This window comes from Phoca vitulina, unplaced genomic scaffold (assembly GCF_004348235.1).
Source record: "Phoca vitulina isolate PV1807 unplaced genomic scaffold, GSC_HSeal_1.0 scaffold98, whole genome shotgun sequence".
NCBI lineage: Eukaryota > Metazoa > Chordata > Mammalia > Carnivora > Phocidae > Phoca > Phoca vitulina.
Window position 1 is genome coordinate 129,145 of NW_022589801.1, and position 20,647 is coordinate 149,791.

The following is a 20,647-nucleotide window of genomic DNA, read 5'->3' on the forward strand; positions in this document are numbered from 1 at the left end:
AACCACTTGAAATGCTTCCCCACCTGCCCTCTAGCATTGGTGGGTAACTGTGGGTGGCACATGCCCGCCAAGCCCTTTCTTGTAGGGATGACCAGGTTGAGTAGCTGAAGTGTCCCAGGGTCATGCCTCCTGTCCACAGGGTTGTCGATAAAAAAAGAAAAATATGCTGAGCTCTCTGCACAGATGACACAGGCAGCTTCATATACCCAATGAGGACCATTGCATGCACTATAGAAGTCAGAGGCTAAGGGGGGTGCCCTGAAAAGCCTGTGGTCTGGTTGGGGATAAGATTAATGGGCCTGAAGCAGAAAACAATTAAATCCTAACCCTCATTGTAATGATTAGGAAGGATATATAAGTTAGAGAACTCTTCTGTCTCTCGCTTTCCCATCTCCTACCCCCCCACACACACACTCACCCTGTACACACATACAAACGCAGTCTACCTTTTAAATAATTTTTGCTGTATCTCTTTCTCCACATTTATATGATTAAGCATGTTTCTGTGAATTAGAAAGTTTAGATTCCTCCCTCAGTCATCCCCCTTCTCACACCCTCCCCTCCTTTCAGCCTGACTTAAAGCCATAAAATACTTCTGCCTGCCTGCCTTTCGTTCTGTTTGTATGAATTAAGTCGACAGGATAAATATTCACATTCCCAACTACAGGCTGAAACAATGTTTGCCTGTTCTGCCCAGTGAGTCGAGAGAAAAAGGGGGCCTGACATCACCCTATACTGTACATTCCCGGCATAGATCATTTATTTAAGTCCCTGAAAAAATACAGATGTTTTACCAGCCGAAATAAAATCCTGTGTAAACACTGGGCTTGGAAAAATGTGGCTCTGACTTAGCTGTGGGGGTTGGAGCAATGCAGAGAGAAGCCTAGGCAAAATGGCAGATACAGAAATTTTATACTCGGCTGAATGTGATAGAGGCAAAAGCGTTCTTCCAAAGTCTGCATGCTGTAAAAGAAGAAGAAGGGGATTTGTTTTTAAGAAAATACAGTTGCAAAAAGTGGATAGATTCCTTGATCTTCAGAGTTTGATTGTTAATGATTACGATACATGGAGCTCCTTTGTATCTGACCTCTGAAATGGGCATCTTTTTTCTCTTTGGAGTTGTCCTTTTTCATGGCCTGCCTAACCTGGGCCTGTTATTGCTGGATCCTGCTGTTTCTGGAGCTCAGCTGCTGTTGATTTTATAAGGGGGAAAATTGCCTGGAAGCCATGCTTGGTGAAGAGGAAAACCCATCTCAGCGTTGCATTCCCAAACAGCCATATATCATCTTGATCTTGTCTAACACAGGTCACTATTTTCGTCTAGCAGCATAAACCAGACATATTTTACTGGTGCAGTGCAAGTTTTTTCAGGGATCTGCCTCATGACTTTTTTAGGCCTGTGGCATTTATTCAAAGAGCATTACATTTGCTCTTGTGGAGTCACTTTTAAGATTCAAAGCTGCCCAAATGGACCCCGTGCTTTACACAGATGCCTGGGGACTCCCCCGAGTCTCTGCGTTTAGAGTGGGGCTGGGGCTGGGCAAAGAGTAACTGCTTCCAGGTTCTCTAGACTTTCCTTCGGTCCTCCCGGAGATTCTTCAGGGCTTGCATCTCAGGGGCAAGAACGCTGACCCACTCCCCACTGCTTCCCGGCCTCCCCTGCTGAGGGCATCTCCTAGCGGTCCCATTACCTGCAATAGTCATGGGCGGTGCTGCTGGTGTGCACTTGACGGTTGGCATGTGCTTTCTTTCTGACTGGGTCACAACCATCTTAAGTCAGCAAAGCTTTCTGCTGCTTTTTTTTTGCCAAAGACACCTCTGAGTCCACTCTAGTCTTTCTCTTAAGGGCCTGCAGAAGCTAGAGGCAACCCACTGCCCTGCTTCATCCCATAGTGGTCATTCATAGAGCTCCTTTTCACTCCCAAAAGAATTCTTGCTATGCAAGATAAATTACCCCTGACTAGAGCAATCATCACGCGGATGTTCCTAACCAAACTCCTGAGGTCCCCTTCCCTCATTCCCAAACCTGCATATTCCCTTGTGGTCCCTGTCTTGGACGATGGCTTTCCATCACCAGCTGCCTGAGTGAAAAGGCTCTTTTCTGACTTTAAACTCCACGTCTAAACGCCACGTTGCCAAATCCTGCTTCTTCAGCTTCTAAAATGTCTCTCAAGTGTATCCTTTTCCTCTCCATTTTACCATCTAGATTGGGGCTCTCACAAAATCAAAGTCCTACCAGCACGGGCAGATGAGTGAATAAAGGGGAACTGTTACAAACAAACAGCCCTCCCTCTTGGTCCAATCCTTTGTTTCTAAACTTTTGATAGAGATTTGGGTTCAGTAAATACTTCATTTTCCTCTTGATTCTCCAAAAGTTAAAAAAAAAAAAAAAGGGGGGGCAAGAAAGCAGTGATAAATGATGCTGACACTCCACCTTAGTCCCATGGTGAACCCACCCCCGCAGGTGCCTGTTGCCCCACAGGAGTGTGGGCCCGCGGTCCCCAGGTCTTCTGATTTTTCAAAAGAAGTTGGAAATCAGGATGATTTTGGTGTGAAATCTCCCAATTCGTAAGTGGCAGGTTGAAAAATACTGTGCAGGTCAAAGAAAACATCTGCAGCCGCTTTGGGCCCACCGCCATCCTTGGCTTTCAGCTTCTGGCTTTGACCCTGACCACCTGTAGTCTAGACTGACAGCAGTCTTGGTCATCCTGCCCCTTCTTATCCAGCCTCCACACTGTCTTGGCCTTTCCTTTCCACATTACAGATCTGATTATGTGAGCGCTGATCCTCCTCATTCCAACCCAGCCTCTCTTTGCAGCTGTGTCCCTTACCACCCTGCACACACCCTGGCTGTGCTCTCGCCACACACAGCTACTTGCTATCCCCTGAGCAGTCCTTGTATTTTCTTTCCATTCATAGGATTTTTTAAGAACAATCACAGATTCACAGAAAAACTGTGCAGGTAGTACAGAGAGTTCCCATATATTCCTTTCCTCCCCAGTTTTCTCCCGTTATTAGTATCTTGCATTAGAGTGGTATGCTTGTTACAATTAATGAACCAGTATTGACACATCATTATTAACTAAAGTCCATAGTTTACATTAAGGTTTATTCTTTTTGTTGGCAATATTGTTATTTTAATACCCTTTAACATTTTTTTATAATTCAGTTTCTTCTCTGCTTGCATGGTCTTCCCCAGATTCTGACCAGATTTGTTTAAGGGTTAAATAGGAATATTACTTTTTTCTGCAAAGCCTTCTCTGAATGTTTATTTTTGGAATGGGGGCTAAAGGGAGGGGGCAGACAGAAAAAGGAAGAGAACTAACATTTTTATCAGGTGCCTAGTGGGTGCCAAGTACTATATATTCCTTTAAATCTCTCTATAGTCCTACAAGCCAGAGACTGTTACGTACTGTTTACCGTGAGGAAGCAGAGGTTAAATAAGTTGCCCCAAGCCCCATAGCTAGTAACTGGGTTTACACCCATATGCACCTGGCTCCCGAGCGTGCGCTCCTCCCGCAGGGCTGCATCCCCGCCACTGACCTGGCCTCTCCCTGCTGCAGAGAGGAGTGCGGTGCTGTTCAGCTATGTCCCCACTCCTTACCTGGGGTTGCGGGAGCTCCCCAAACCCAAGGGCATGTGTCCTACAGGCAGAGTCAGTATAGGAAGAGGCACCACAAAGTGAAATCAATTCAGCACATGCTCGTTGCATTCCGGCTGTGTGCTGGGCTTGGTCAAGGGTGAGGTCAAGCATAAGAGGACAGTGATGGCGATGCCGCCATGCAGGTTCTAAATCGAGACCAGGCAGGGGCAGGGAAGCTGTGGATTTTCCACTTATCCGTGACTAGAGTGTAAGCTGCGGGGAGCAGGCGCTCCTGTGTTCTGTGCCACAGCTCCTGGGACAGCGCCTGGTAGTAATTGTTGTTTACTAAGTATTTGTGGACTGAATATTTGAATCCTATTGCAAATCTGGGAGACCTAAAGTAACACTTCACTTCTTGGAGCTCTCCCATGCATTCCGTTGGTCGCGCAGCTTCGGTTTCTGTTTGGTTCGTGCAGTCCTGTATTACAGGCTGTTTGCAAATTATCCCAGGCTGGCCTAGACCACACTCCTAGCCCAGAGGTTCTCCTGGACCAGAACTTTCAGAGAAGGGGGAAAGGAGGAGGAACTGCCTTGTTCCCGCCGTCTTTTCCGAGCTGATGGACAAATGACCCTTCCTGGAAGCTGGCTGCCTGGTGCTCCTGGACCTGACCTTGGATTGTAGTTCCAGAGGCCTGGCCCACCTCTGGACTTCACACCAAAGGATGGCCTCATTTTTCTTGGACAAATTAAAACAGACCCTCTAAATGTCATGGGAAGGTGGCTGTGTATTCAAATATAGTCATTAATTTTCTCAAAAAAGAAATGATCTCAAACACAGTCACTTGTTTCAGACATGGGCTTACAAAACTTTTCTTTCCTCCCCCCCACCCCCGTCTTTTCCCCGTCCTCCCCTTCCCTGCCCGGTTTTCCCTTGACTTCTGTGACCCTGTCTTTCACTTCTCTCGCTCTGTCCCTCCTCCATGTTTCTTTCCACCGTGGTTCTCATAAGTGTACCTCCCTCTGCAGTTGTCCCATGTAAATAGATCGCTCTCTGTTCCTGATGAATAACCAGGATCACAATTGTTGTCTGGGTTGTGCCCAAGGTGACTGAATTGATGGACCTGGAGGTTGATTTTCATAAACCAGAGCTACCAAGCGTTTCAAAAACAGCCTTGTTTTTGCCAAGTAAGGTGAGCAAATATAGGACTAAGTTTAAACATCCATCAGGAGTTATTTTTGAGGTGATTGCTTCTAAATGAGAGGCATTTGAAAATCTCACAGCTTTCTTTACAAGTAAATTCCACGCTCATGTATTTTGCTGGTGTCTGCTGATTAATTACGATCCTGTGACACCATGAAAAGCCCTGGTGGTTGGTTTTTTGCAGCTGTGGAGAGAAGTAAAGCAAGGCCCAGTGACTTTGACAACTCTTTCAGGGTAGTGGGGATTCAAGCAAAGGGAGGTGTGTTTTTTCACTCTGGCAGTCACCACATAAGAACAGAAGCCCCAGCCAGACCCATTCCTCCAGACTTCACGACCTGCGGTGTGGGTCCCTGCGGGGGTGTGGTGAAGTAGTGATACTTGATCTGTTGCCTCTGAAATAACAGATCCATTATTAGAGAAAGCATTTTCAGTCTCCACATCGGGACTTGTGTGCAGTCTCCTATACAATTACGTCTGTTTAGACGCCCCCCCAAAATTAAATAAATAATAATAACAGTTACATATAATAATCACAATTTTTTTTTTTTAATTCTCTAAACAGAGGTGCTCTGGGTATATTTGTTGTTGGTAACTGCAGATGTCTGACCCAGGAAAACTGCTAGCTCATTCCCGTTCAGGCTCTGATGATTCTGGATCTCTTTTATCTTGGCCTCCTGCTTTTTGTACTTATTCACTTCCCTATTTAACTCTCACTTAGGCTCCTCATCGGCAGGAGAGGAAGAGAGGAAAAAATTGAATCTTGTCGCTTTGAAAGAGTCACCTGTAGCTCTGGCGAAGGATACAGTAGGGGAGGGAACCAAACTGATTACTAAAATGGACTTTCCAAGTTCTCGGTGTGTTTATGCGTACTAGCTTTGCTCCGCCCACCGTCTCCGCTTGATTGAGATGAGGAGACTGCAGGAGCTCTCTGCCATGCGTCCTCGTACTCCTTGGCGCCGGCTAAGGTCAGAGGATCTCATCTGTGCCTTAGTCCTCTCTCTCCGCTGCAGGTTTATACTCCTCACAGAGTGTTGTTGGTGTCATCACGGAGTGTGAATCCACGACATGCTTGCATGAGCCGCGCACGCGCGCGCGCACACACACACACACACACACACACACGGGCGCGAGCACGCACGGTCATGTGTCTGCTGGATCTGTGGCCTTCATTCTAAATAGAGGCACCTAGAGGATTTGTCTTTCTCTGCTCAATTCTCATACATAATGTCATGTCAGCGTGAGAATAGGTTGTGTCCGTTTTGCTGCTTCCGCATGTCTCAGTGGGGAACTGCGAAAAAAAATCGAGATCGTTTACAAACATCACTGTCCCGTGTTTGCAAAGGTAGGTAGACATCATCGTGGCCTGCTGCTTTGGCCAAGATGGTTCTGATAAACCCAACATACAAACCAATTTGGACTCTGAGACTGCTGATTTTTCCTCTGCAGTAAGACTTTGACTTGAAAAGGTACATTTTTTTTTCATATGAGACTGCTCACCTAGAGCAAGATGTTTGCCTTTCTTTGCTAAAATCATTTTCTAGGCTGTTGTAACGAATAAGCTCTTGTATCAAATGAGTGTTCGGTCACTGAGTAGTCAGTCACCCTTGTTTGGAATTGCGCAGGGGACCCAGAGCAGAGGTAGGAATTAAGGGCACAGGTTTCTTGTCCCTTGCTGCGTCCTCCCAAAACCAGCTTGCTTCCTGCATGGAGACCAGAGCCACATTCTACAGGTGTCTGTTTTCTTTGAGGGGAATATTTTGAGGAAACCTAACAGGGAGGAACTGAACATTGAGGAAAAATATATTTTCACAGCAGGATATTGCTTTTTTCTCTTTTCTGGTTTAGGTTTTTCATTTGTTAGAAGCCTGCACAGACTCCAAATACAGACTGAATGCATACTTTCAGCAGCTGCTGGCTGACGTTGCTGTTTGTACGAGGGCCAAACTCTGGCTGGCCGAGAGGTATGTTAAAACCCCACATGAGCAAGGAGTTATCAGGGGTTAGGAATACATTGGAGAATGGCTGTTTCTAGTTGTGGGAGTTTTAAAAGTCATTGGCATGCGTTTTCTAAACTTATTGGCGTATTTATCTTTTTAGAACTTCGGGTTGTGGTAAAGAAAGAAAAATATTTTCTTGACAGTTTTTCTGAAACTGCTGTATGGCTGGGGGGCATGTAATATGGCTTTTTATCGGTCCACCAGCCAGCTTGTTTTTATTAATACCTGCCATGTGCCCAGCCCTGTGTCAGATGTGGTACAAACTCTTAGGTGCCACACGGCAATTAGAGATTGGGGTAAGACTTGAACAGGCACAGAGAGACTGGTAGGGTGTGAATAAGAAAAAGACATGCAAGTTGCCCCCTTTTTAAGTAGGCAGTAGAATAGCTTGAATAATGAAAGCACAGGAGGGTGGATACATTTATTTTTTCATTCCGGCCATTGTTCATTTATTCTAGAATTTAGGACATTTGCTATGTGAACTATGCTATGGAGTAAAAAGAATCTCTCATTCAGTACACAGGGAGTCCTCTCTGTAACAATGTGTTCAAAATCCATGTTGCAGGTCTCTGATATTGGTAGGACAGTATACTGCAAGGGCCCCCCAGTCTGTCCTCTGTAAGTTCCAGCACAAGAGGTCCAGTAGAGGCCCACAGGCTACCACATTCCATGCCAGAGTATCTTGCGCTCGATTAGAAATCAGTGTATGGGTTTCCTAACATAGCAGCCTTTTCGTTTGTCAAAAAAATGTACTTGCGTTCACTTTTGTTGGTTCCCCACCTCATGTGGGAAGGCAGGAAACGGGCAGTACAGGCCCGCAAGTCACTGTAATCAAACAAAGTCTTGTTGAACATGGGCTGCAAGCTGACCTTTGTGTTAGGAGGTGGAAGGGATGCAAAGATAGAGATAGAGCTCTGGCTTCAAGGAACTCATATCCAGGAGGTGAGAAAGATGTGTGAATAAATAATTTCCACCGCACGTGGCAAGGGAAATAACAAATGTGTGTATTAAGCACAGGAGTAGCCCAGAGGAGGGGCAGGGAAGGGCCATCAAGAGATGAGTAGCATTTCGGGGCGCCTGGGTGGCTCAGTCATTAAGCGTCTGCCTTCGGCTCAGGTCATGATCCCAGGGTCCTGGGATTGAGGCCCACATCGGGCTCCCTGCTTGGCGGGAAGCCTGCTTCTCCGTCTCCCATTCCTCCTGCTTGTGTTCCCTCTCTCGCTGTCTCTCTCTCTCTGTCAAATAAATAAATAAAATCTTTAAAAAAAAAAAAAAAAGAAGAGATGAGTAGCATTTCAGCGAGCAGCCCGGGCAGGGAGGGCATTCTGGGCGCTGGTCATGTCAGTGGCAAAGACATGGCTGTGTGAAATGGCATGGCGAGTATGGAGAGCAATAAAGAAGTTAGCTCTTCTGGAACCGGTAGAAGGTACATGAGGCTGTGGAAATCCAAGGAGGCCACACAGTGAAAGCTCCTCAAGGAAACCTCTTGGTGAAAGAGAGCCATTGAAGGATTTCTCGGTGTGTGGATGTGTGAGTCTCCATGTCTTGTCTAAGCACCTCTAGCTCTGGGCAGGGATACTGATGGGGAAATTCTCTCATGTCTGAAATGCCAGTAAAGTGATGGTTAACTCTCATTTTTAGACCAGTTTGTGTTTTCTCTCTCTTATGTAGAGAGCAGGAGTTGATTGACCATAAACTGCTTCTCTGAGCCTAGTATCATTTGCCTTCTGTGTGGCTTTTAGATAACTCCCCTAAGCTGCCTTTCTTGGGAGAATAGGGAATTGTGATCACATGTGTGCTCTCATCTGTTTATCAATAGCAGGCCAGGTCTTCCTAGCTGTTGTGTCTAGGGATCAGGAAGTCAGGACTCTCCAGGAACCATCCTATTGAAATCTCTGCTTCCAGCCAGGCCCGCCCCAAGACAGAATCCTAAATTTCCTGTTCTGCAAGTGCTATAAAGGTGTTTCTGCCCCCTTAGGCTGCTGCCCTTTCATGGGTTTCATAGAAAGTCATCATCTGCTGGCTTCCTGAGCCCATTCCTTCTTGTTGGATGGGAAGGAGGAGATGGTGTCACAGCCAGCCGTCTGAATGGACCTTCATGCTCTGCAGTCAGTGCCTGAAGGTGGATGACCGAGTGCCATCAGCCTCTTCTTCAGCTGGAGAGGTCCTCCCATCCTCTTTTAACTTTACTTCTGGTTTCTATTGCAATTTTTCAATTAGGCTTTCAGCATCATCACCACCACCACCCACACACACACACACACACCTTCTCTAATTTTTCTCCATGATTTTTCAGCACTAGAAAACAAAAGCATGAATCACTGCAATTCACTGTGTTTCCACCTTCCTTGCCGAGAGTCCAGGAAAGCCATTTTTATGTTTCCAGTACAGTCGACTCTTTATGATCCAGGTGTGAACTTTATACTTTGTGGGTGGTCTGTAGGTGGTTCCTAACACCGGGCTTCCTCTTGCTCCCAAGGCACTTTTACTGTATTAATCAGGATGTGTTCAGAGCCTGAAATAAAGTTTGGGAGGAAAACACACTGCCGGAGGGCCATCCATTCCAAAGCCACATATTAGTTTTTCTCTATTATCCACATCATTGACATGATAACCTTGAGGTTCCTGAATAGGAAAGGAAAGCACTGAATATAAATGATGAAGCTTCAGCCTGTCCTGTGAGACATGCCTGCCTGGTCCCTGAGGTCCTTTGAGGTTGTTGCCCTGGGAGGTGAGTGTCTGCACTAATACCTCCATGCTCACATGAGCCCATTCTGGGTCCTAATGGGCCCTTCTCGAAGCCGACCACTGTGTTCACATTATCACCTGCCTTTCCCATGAAAGACATTGCAATGTGGAGTATTCCCAGTTCCACTGCTCAAGAGGCTCTTTTATGTCCCTAGCAATTTACATATGAAAGACAAATAAATGTTCCTTTGTGCCTACTAAGGATTTTCTGTATCTTTTGAGTATAAGCTATGAAACATTAATGTTACTGCCAAAAAAAAAAAAAGGTAGTTTAAATTTTAGCACCAACACATTTTTTCTTCTACAATTTATTTGATCATTAGCCTGAGTTCATTCAGTCCAATAAGTACATACACATTAGTGAGGGTGTCATTTATTTGTCTTTTTATTCCCAAAGAAGGTTTAAAAAAAAAAAAAAAGTTCATTGGAGCCACTGGATAACCAATTCGGTTTTGTAAATTTTGACCCTGAAATTGAGGGCACATAAAATAAAGACTTTTGTCATATATTTATGTTTTGACTTTGCAAGATTAATTGGGATTTATATGAGGTGGTTAAGCAATAGCCATGGAACTGCTGGGGAATTTTTGGTGATGAACGGCCAGCTGGCAACATGGCCTGAGTAGAGGCCTGGGCTTCTGCTCTTACAGGCCGCTTTTCATTCCAAGATGTCAAAGCCTTTATGGAAATCAGCTCGTTAATCCTTCACGTTCCTTCCTTCCCCTTTTGCCTCCATCCCTCCCTCCTCGGTTCAGGTCAGTGTCTTCTCTCACGGTGTGAGGACAGTTCAGCAGCTACTGAAGGAAAACGAAGCCGACCCAGGCCACAGGCAGAGGCGCACATGAGGCGGGTGGCGGGTGTGGAGAGGTTGGCCTCAGGCACCCCACGAGGGCACTCGGCAGCGCCCCGGCTCCCCGGCTGACGGCCGGTTCCAGCTCTGCTGCCCCAGCTGGACCACAGGCCCTGCCTAAACGGGAAGGACTTTGAAAGCCCTGTCAAGGAGCCCTAAGAGGAGAAAAGACTTATTATTTTGAGCGAGAGTTGGAATTATTATTATATTGGGCTTAAAATTTTTCAGAAATCAATTTGGTTATAAAAGGAAGAAGTGCGTGTGTGTGTTTTCCTTCAGATAAAGGCAGTGAACTCAGTGAACCATCAGGTTAAGTACAACGGATGATGCGATGACCAGGAAGAAAAATGTGCCCTACTAAATTTTTTTTCACCTTTTTTTTCTCAGTCGTCAGCGTAGTGTATGCCTATCATAGAAAGTTAGGCAAGTATGAAATTTGGAAAAGAAGAGAATGTCAGTCTGCTCTTACCAACATCCAGTGGAAGTCACTTGTTAGTTCACAGTTTTCTGTATATACTCACTTCATCTTTTCTCCTGTGCCTTTTTTTTTAACATTGTTGCGGCTTTATCATATATATAAGTTAGAGCTTACTTTTTTCACTTAACAGTATCATGGAAGTATTGGCTATTATTGTTAAAAACTCTTTATGGTATAGCCACTTTGGAAAATAGTATGGCGTTTCCTCAAAAAATTAAAAATAGCAATACATTATGACCTAGCAATTCTACTTCTGGGTATAGACCCAAATGAATTGAAAGCAGAGTCTTGAAGAGATATCTCTACACCCCTGTTCATAGCTGCATTTATTCACAACAGCCAAAAGGTAGAAGTAACCTAAGTGTCCGTTGATGTATGAAGGGGTCAACAGTGTGGTATATATGGACAACATATGATTCAGCCTTAAAAAGGAAGGAAATCCTGACACAGGCTACAACATGGATGACCTCAAGGACATCATGCTAAGTGAAATAAGCCAGTCACAAAAAGACAATTACGGTGTGATTCCACTTCTGTAAGGTACTGAGAGTGGTCCCATTCATGGAGACAGAAAATAGAATGGTGGTTGCTGGGGCCTGGGGGAAAGGGAACGAGGAGATAGTGTTTAATGGGCATAGAGTTGTACTTTTACAAGCTGGAAAGAGTTCTGGAGTTTGTGACTCTGGGTATTGGCATTTGTTAAGTGCCCAGATTGACTGATGGTGAGTTTTTACTCCAGACAGCAGTTTTTAATGCTGATGGCTGCATATTAGAATCATCTGGAGAGGTCTTCAAACCTGATGCCAGGTCCCACCTCCAGAGTTTCTGATTTTTTTTTTTTTTTTGGTTGAGGGTGTGACCCAAGAACTGGTAGTTTTAAAACTCTCCAGGAGATTCTAAAATGCAGTCGGATTGAGAACTACTGATGTGTCCTTGTGCCTCCTTGTGTCTCCCATCTCCTTGAGAGAGAAGATGAAGGATGAGCGTTGAGTGAAATAGCCCGTGTTAGAGGGCACTTGGATTTTTCTTCGGAGGCCACAGACTCATTCAAGAAAGATGGAATGACCATCCCTCCAGCCTGCTACCCAGGAGATACAGTCGTTAACACTTTCGATTCCACAGATGGGCCAGAATGAGGGGCCACGCCACTGTGTAGTTTCATACACGAGTGAATTTCCGAGGTAGATTACTTAAAAGCTGCCTTAGCAAGATATTTTAAGTTATGTCAGTTGCCCTGAAAAGTGCCAGTTAGACCTGACACTCTGGTGTGGTCTACTGTCCTGGAAGCTTATGGCTCATTTTTGTTTTTTGAGGGGCAGCTTGAAGAGAATAGACTCATATCTGTATCACTTAATTCAACAAATACTTATTGAGCCCTACCATATGCCAAGCTGTATTAAATACTGCAACTATCTATTAAAAACCAAACTTCAGTGTAGAGAGGGCGACAAAACAGAGTCTTGTCAAATTGAATCATAGACCTCGAACTTTAGAACTAGAAGGAATCCTGAAGTTTCTTGCAGTCCACTCCCATCCCCATGCATATGGGAAAATGCCGCCCAGAGCGGTTGGGGAATTTGTTTGGGCAAGGGTAAGATCCTATCTGATAACAGTTAACATTTGTTGAGGACTTAGTTCCCTGCTTCTTGTGGGGCTCTTTCTGCTGGAGCCCCCTTGCCGCCATCTGTCCAGTGTTTTTGTCAAGGCCTTTGAATGACAGCGCTTAAGCATTGTCGAGAACCGTGCTCCTCAGACCTTCATGTGCACATGATCACATGGGGATCTCCTTAAAATGAAGACTCTCATTCAGTAGGTCTGGGCTGGTGCCTAAGATCCTGCATTTCTGACGAGTTCTCATGCAGTTCTGATGCTGCTGGTTCTGGGACACAGTACATATTTTGAGGGCCAGGGTTCACTGTGGTCATCCAGACTGTGCCCCTTTGAAATACTCCCGCCTTTACACCCTCATTCTCAAAGGCCAGAGCTTGGGGACACAGGAAAAGGCTAAGACCACTAAAGGGGTCGGCCCCGAATTCTTTCCCCATCTACCTGGGATGCCCTGCATGGAGGGGCTGTATGGCCCCAGCACTTTCTATGGGGAGCCCACACTCCTTTGTCCAGTCAGCCATCCCAGTGGCCTCAGTGCCTAGGGTAGGACCAGTGCTTGTTGGCGTGCAGAGAGTATTATCGTTTTGAAAATAGCAGTCTGATATTCTGGTGAGAAAAACAGGCTCTCAGGAATACAAGAACATGTCCCAAGGTTACAAGAAAAGCAACCTTGGGCAATAAATTTTTGAGTAAAAGCATCCTGATGGGGAGAAGAAATGGTGGAGGGCACTAATGTTTGTTGAAGACTACTCTTTGTACTAGACCTAATGATTTGTTACCCCAAGTTGATTCTCATTTGCAAAAAGTATTAGCTCTATGATCCTCCCAATACAGCTTCCCCATCAGTGCTCCTGACACCCCCTGTTCCCTCCGTGAACTCCTCGTCCACGCCTCCATCTCTCCAATACATACCTCCAGCCACTTGTGCGTCTCCTTCCCTGTCCACCCCCTTGTCCATACTCTCATCGTTCTCCCCATTTTCTTAGTTCCTGGGCCCAACTAAGAGGAGTGGTAAGCTCCTTGAAGGCCTTGGACTTAAATGTGTGAGGAAAATATGCTTATAGAGACAGAGCTGGGTCTGGCTTTTGTGCAGCAATCCCAGTCCTTCCCCAGGGGGGTCTGTGGCCAGCTGCAGAAGCTCTGGTTTGGGATTCTGTTTTGCTTCACAGCTGAAGACAGCATCTATGTTCTAACCGCCAGATTGATCCCCTCAAGAGCCTGCACCTCCCCGGGGAGAAATACTGGGGTTTAGGTCTCATTCCATTTTCCCACTGTTCCTTCGCCCTTCGCAAACCCCTCGTGCCTCCTGGGCCGCTCCCCTCCTGAAGGAAGAGGTCCTCCTTTCGCAACTGCTCGAAATGAAGAGAGGCCTCAGCCCTTTGCCACAGCTGCAGGTTGCTGTTTCACTCCCATGCATCCAGTTGAAATGTTGAAATACATCCAGTCAAGAAGGATTGTTAAAATATTCTGATGCTCATGTGGCATTTTAAGGCTATCATTTGTGGTCCCTGCCAAAACTGTAAGGGAAGCAAGTCTGAACAGGGATGGTTAGTTACATTGCAAGTTTCCGGGCATTGCTGGGGGTTGGGTTTTTGCTTTTTTGGTTTGTTTCTTCTTCGCTTTTTTTCTTTCTTTCTTTTTTTTTCCAAAGTAAAAGTTTTCCCAGTACTCCCCTCCCGCCCCCTCTTTTTTAACATTGCTTTTCTTTCAACCCCCAGATTTTATGGGGGAGGGAGATTCCCATTAGGACCACTCTAAGTCCTTCAGCTCGGCCTACTTCAAGTCTCCTTGCACCTCATGCATATTTGAAAGATGAGAGAAATGAAGTTGGTGTATTTCAGACTCAAGCTTGTTGACATTTGTTCGCTTCTCTTTCAGACTGCTCAGAAATATTTAAGGTTAAGATATCTCAGGATGAAATCCTGTTTGTATTTTTAAAAAACAGAACCATTCAGTTAGCGCATTTCAACCCAAACCAATGGACAGAGTGCAAAACATTTTCTTCATTAGATATTCCTTTTAAAAATATGTCAAGACTTGAAGGAATAAGGTGTCTGAGAAGAAGTGAAGCTTGAGAATATATGAGGTATTTCTTGTTGACAGGCTGAGCGTATGGAAACTAGTCAGGTAAAAGTAGTCACAAGAGATCAATATATTAAACTGAGCCTTTGAGCAAGTTGCCCAAGATCAAAGCTTCTTCATATTGCAATGAGAAATAAAAATAGTCCTTTCATGCAACTACACATCAAGAATTCTGCTGCCAACTGCTGATGCTTTCTACTTTTTAAATATAGAAATCTGCAGTCCTAACCTGGAAATGGCAATTAATTTGATAAAGGACTCAGAAATATCTGTTTTGCTCTTCTTGTAGCTGTTGGCTTATGGAGGTATTGCTGTTGGAAGATTTGGGCGATGTTGTCATTTGCTCAGCTTGCAAAGAAGCACAGGCTTTTAAGTGTCCTCAACACATTTTCATAATATTGTGTAAAACACTAACATAGTGGCTTATTTTTTTTCCTTTAGCATGTAACATGTTCCATCTTTTGGATAAATCAACACGTGGAACCATTCCCAATGAATTGGAGCCAATTTAGATTCACAAATAGCACAAAGCAGTGTAGTAGACACAGTGGGGAATATAGAGATGAATGATATGGTCCCTGTTTCAAAAACCATGTAAATAAGACAGGTATGGATTTAATTAACTGTAAACAAGTAAGAATCTGGCAAATTCTGAAATGAGGTCAGAGTGTGTACAGGAGCCGGCTTGTGGGGTCGGGGTGCCAAGGAAATCTTCTAGGAGGAGGGAAATGTCTTTAAAGGCTGGGTGAGATGTAATTATTAGATAAGGTTAATCTTCTTAGATTGGAGAATGAGTGAGTTTAGACTGATAGCCTGTGTTGCTAAATAAATTGTGAAGGTCTCATTGCCCAAGTACAAAGGAAGGAATCTTAGCACGGTGCTCAGCATTGTGGGAACCACTTTAGGCATTTATAATGGAGTCTCTATTGTCAGAGTTTAGTGATGGTTCAGTCTAGTTGAAAAGAGAGCTTATCCATGTGAAACAACCAATGGTGACGTGCATAAAGAAGTTCTAAATCTGTAATACATAGAATAAGTACAAGAATTCAGAGAAGAATGTAGACTGGAATAGTCAGGGAAGGCTTTGGTTTCTCGGGGAGTTAGGTATTCGAGATGGGTCCTAGAGCACTGGTGTGATTGGGAAACATCAAATGTGGTAGGAAAAGAGCGTGCCAAGACTGTAGACAGCATGTGCAAGGACACACCAAAGAGAATCCATGGGACATATTGTGCACCAGTGAGAGCAGAGAGCTGCAAGGAGACACGCTATGTTTTGGAGAGCGGTGCAAGATTTGGTAAGAGACCAGGTGTGGCAGGCCTTAAATGTCAGCCAGAGGAATTTGGATTTGATCCAAGAGTTAAAAGGAAGTCAGTAAGCTCAAGCTTATACTGGTAAGTACACTGCTGTCTCCAAGCACATGAGATACACTGAGGAGTGTATTAAATCTTTGCAGCCCCTCCCAGTGATCACCACAATTTCCAGCCCCTCCTGGTGGTGAGCAAAAGCTCCCCGATGACCATCCACCAGCTCTCTGTCTGTCCCTCGGAAGGCCCTGTTGCCTGCCTGGGCAGCTGGTGAGGGGAGTAGAGATGCTGCTTGTGTGCCTTTTAGACTGCCTGCCTGTTGTCTTCTCAACAGTGCCAAGAGGACCATTGAGCCACGGAATTTACCACTGGAAGGGAATTTAGAGATCATCTAGTCCAGTGGAATCCTTTCTTCAAATAGAAGCTTAAGAGGAAGTTCAAGATGTTGAAGATAGTAGAGCTGACACATGAGGTGCAAGCTGGGATGGGGGCCTGGAGACCCACCCGCACGGCCATTGGGGGCCCCAAAAGGGACTAAGAGGAGCATCCTGACTTCCTATTTCAAAATAAGAATCTAATCCAAGCCAGCATTTCTAGATGAGGAATTAGGCACAAGAGGGCAGGTGACTTCTTCCTACTCGACAGATGTGGCTGACTCTGGAGGTGGCTCAAGTTGGGCATAAGTAGCAAATTTGCTTTTTGCCTCTTGATCCATTTCCTTTTTCTACTGTGGCCTGATCATCCTCGTAGCAAACCCTGCAACCCCATGCCCTTGGCTGTCCCGGCGCCCTCTCTCAGGAGCTGCCCTCCTTGGACAGGGACCCATGCTCTAGACCTTCTTGCCATCAAACGTTTAGCTATTCAAGGTCCTCTTTCCTTAGAAATCTGTTCTCAGCTAGTTGACTGCCACTGCCACTTGATCTGACCGACGAATCATGCTAACGTGTTACTAAGTTCTAACATGTAAACAAGTTAATTCTCCTGGATCATACAGCTGTTTTTCAGTAGTGATCTTTGGAGACAGTACCCTTAACTGAAGTCAGCAACTCTGAAGGCAGGCTCACCGGCAACACACAGACCTGGCCGGAGTGCTTCTTTACACCTCACTTGGTCTCCTGCTTCTCTGCCCTCATATTGAGCTGACTCAGCCATGGTATGTTTGTCCCGTGTGGCCAGACTTCAGGCCGCCTCCAGGAGGGCTTTTGGGGCCCGTGGACTGGTCTTACATGAATGGACCGAAGGAGCGGCTTTAAGAGAAACCCTCCAGAGCTTTGCTCTCCTTCCTTCCTCCCTCTCAGCTGCCAGTGATAACCCAGGCTTCCTTGGTGATAGGATTGGCCTACACACCTCTGGAAATAACACTTTCCCATGCGGTATTGGGATTTTACTCCAGGGCTCCAGGATTTTACTCTGGGTGACCAGAGGGGGGGCACTTTGAGAGGGACTTGGCAGATGGAAAAGCCTCTGACCTGTGTATGCGTCCTGCTGGAGTTGAGGAGAGATGGAGTCCACTCAAGGTTAGCAGGTCTGGGTTCTGGGGTCCCTGTTCAGCTCTAGCCAACCCTGTGGGGCCAGTCATTTCTTTGGGACTCCGTTTGTATCTGTAAAGTGGGGACCTGTAAAATGACGGTGGGAAACCGATGTGGGCAAGGAAGCACGTGGTGTGTAATGAGTGTGAAAGTATAGAAGAGCTAAGCAAATAGAGGAAATATCCATTGTCAGATGATTAAATCTTTATCAGCATCATCAGCCATGTTGAAAACAGGCCTGGGCGCCTGGGTGGCTCAGTTGGATAGGCGACTGCCTTCGGCTCAGGTCATGATCCTGGAGTCCCGGGATCGAGTCCCGCATCGGGCTCCCTGCTCGGCAGGGAGTCTGCTTCTCCCTCTAACCCTCCTCCCTCTCATGCTCTCTGTCTCTCATTCTCTCTCTCGCAAATAAATAAAATCTTTAAAAAAAAAAAAAAAAAGAAAACAGGCCTTTGTGTTGGCCCTCGCGGGAACAGCTGTGCTCGGAGCCTTGCTTTTCACCAGACTGGCTACAGGACACAACACCACAGCATGTGGCTGCAAACCAAAATACTCTCATTGTTTGGCACGGCGTCTCACTTTGCATCTGATTGTGTTTGGGACACATAGATACAGTTTGTCAAGAAAACCTTGATTCTCTTCTTGGTTTTTGCCCTAATCTTGGGTAGGTCACTTGAACTATATGAGCTACTTTGTTGATTTGTAAAAAATGGGAATAATAATGCCTATTTTTCTTCCCTCTTAAGAATTTTATGAAGATAAGGTAGGAATATTTTTTGAAGACAAAACTTTTCATAAAAGGCAGTTGACATTATTATTATCAGTATTACTATTATTGCCAGGGCTAATTTCCAAGTGTGTGCTTTGCCAAGTTCACATTAGCACAGTTCTGTTGACTGTGGCTGTTGGAAATTCTCACCTTGTGATCTACATACAGACTTCTCATGCAGCTTCCAGAAGTTTTCATTCGCCTCACTTCTTTATCCTTTTTTATAATCCTGGGGAGAAAGTAGGGTTTGAAAAGAAAGGGGACTTCTGTTAGCATTTTATATAATAACTGAAGCTATATATCCTCCAAGCCCCAAACTGTACAATAAAAGTTTTCTTGGATACTACTTTTCTCCCATAATTCCTAGCACATAGCTTATTAAGTTATTAACCAGCAATTTCTCTGGCAGCATATTAAACTTTACTTTTAAACAAGTCACAGAGGGGGGGAAACATGCATCTCTCATAAAAGGAATAAAAAACATACACCCTCTAAAACGATTTCCCCAGGCTTTGAACAAATCCCAAGCCCCACACAAGGTCTCTTTTTCCTCATTCTCTGCACATAACTTGAGTGTTAGTACATTAATGAGAAAAAGATGCCTAATAGAAAGATGGAAAAATATGAGGGCCTCTGGGGGGTGTGGGAGGCTCCCTGGGGGTCCTCTGAAAAGGCAGGTGAGCCTTAATGGAAGGAAAAGGCAAAGCCTTGGCCTTGAGCTTGTGGGTTTCCTCTTGAGCAGTGGTTTTGCCAGGGGAGTCGAGGTGGCTGTGGCCTGGGCCCTGACCTGCGAAGTGCCCCGGTGTCTTCTACGGACTGCCTGGGCCTTGCCGAGTGCCTACCCAGAACCCTGGTAAGGTGGTTAGGGCCCTGTTTGCACAGATGCCATTCCCTAGAACAAAAGCTGCTTTTCCAGGGGAAGCCCCATGTGCTCTGTAGCCATGGCTGGGACGTTTGGTCCCTTTCTGGACAGACTCACAGCTCCTGGTCTCCTGCTTTGGGCATAGGCGACTCAGTCAGTTCCCTGTAAACTGGTCAACCACCAGAGCAGGGCACAAAGATGGCTTCACTTTAAAAGGAAAATTGAAGTAGGAGGGCCACAGGGCAGCTTCTGTGTGTGGGTGTGAGTATAAACACTTGCAAAGCTCCAGACCAAGGAAGGCTGGATGGAAGTTGGAGCATACCATAAAAATGCAGCCCTGCCGTCACATACCCTCAGGGGAGGGCAAGGTAAACGAGCAGTCCTGGGGAGCCAGCCAGAGCCTGCACGCTGCTGCTAGCTGGCCCCAAGTGCAGAGCGAGATTCTGGATGTTACGGGGGGGTGGGGGGGGGTGGAGGGAATCACTTGTTTAAAAATATATATTCTGCAATTCATGACCATTTGGCATCTTGGTTTAAACAAATCCCCTATTGTTGTTACAAGAATGCCATGTGATGGTTGCTTGGCTGGGGGCTGTGGTAAAAATGGAAATCAGAAGGGAGAGAGGGGTTCTTTTTTATTTAATTTACACTTCCACATTTACATAACTTAATGTGGACTGCATCAAAGGAGTACCTCCTGGCTCCCAACCCACAACAGCTCTTCCTTTTATATCCAAATGTAAAGAGAGGCAACTCTGGTTCTGTGGGCAGCTACCATTGCAGAGACTCGCACTGCCTAGGTTTGCAAAGATGGCCTCCGGGATCTCTGGGAGACCAAAGGAAGGTCAACAAAATACCCTGTGTCGAGTCAGCGGTTCCAATTGTCCTCGGAGGCTGTTTTCTGATGGTTAGTCAGGGAAGGTTTTCCTAAAGGACAGGCTTTGAAGGGAACTTTCAATAAAGGACATGGTGTGGCTGGTCATGTGTCAAGTCTGGGGTTCATGGTAAGATACGGGAGCATGTTCTAGACTTTTCCCCACTTTCCCTCTCCCACCACCTTCCCTCTCTCATTATTCTTCTCTTGCCCCTTCCCCCACTTCTCACCTGCCTTCTCTCCCCTTGCTCCCCACCTACTTTCCTTCTCTTTTTCTGGTTTTCTTCTTTCCAACCTGTTCTGGGCCTGGTGGCAGTCCCTGGGATATCGCTTTATTAACTCCACTGCTGGCTCCCTGGTAAGAGGCTGCCAGTGCTTTTTGTTCATCGTTGTGGTTGAGAACGGAAGTGGTCTGAGTAGGAGTGAGCCTGGGTAGGGGCCAGGATTAGAGCCCACAATGGGCTGTGATGAGCCCCTGCTAGGGCTCGAGCTCCCCAGTCATTCTGAGCCATCAAGCTCGTCAGCTGCAGCTGTTTGATTTTCTGGTATTCATTCGTCCCTGCATATGGCAAGCTTGTTCTCACCATTGTATCTGCCTTAGTGAGCTGTCCTGCCTCGATTCCCTCTTTTCCTTCACCGGCCAGATCCTTCCGTGTCTCCAGACCCCTCCTCCATGACATTCCCTCTCACAGTTTTTTGTACATTTTGTTTTTCTCCATATACACCCTCCAGCACACACACACACACACACACACACACAC

General features: G+C 45.8%; 1 protein-coding gene across 1 annotated transcript in view; it reads left to right on the forward strand.

Moving 5' to 3' along the window:
• THADA (THADA armadillo repeat containing) overlaps nucleotides 1–20,647 on the forward strand; it is a 223,448-nt gene that overhangs the window by 117,133 nt on the left and 85,668 nt on the right. The window contains exon 5 of the mRNA XM_032397354.1: nucleotides 6,630–6,745. Within this exon, the coding sequence (XP_032253245.1) occupies nucleotides 6,630–6,745 (116 nt within the window). The remainder of the gene's footprint in view (nucleotides 1–6,629; nucleotides 6,746–20,647) is intronic.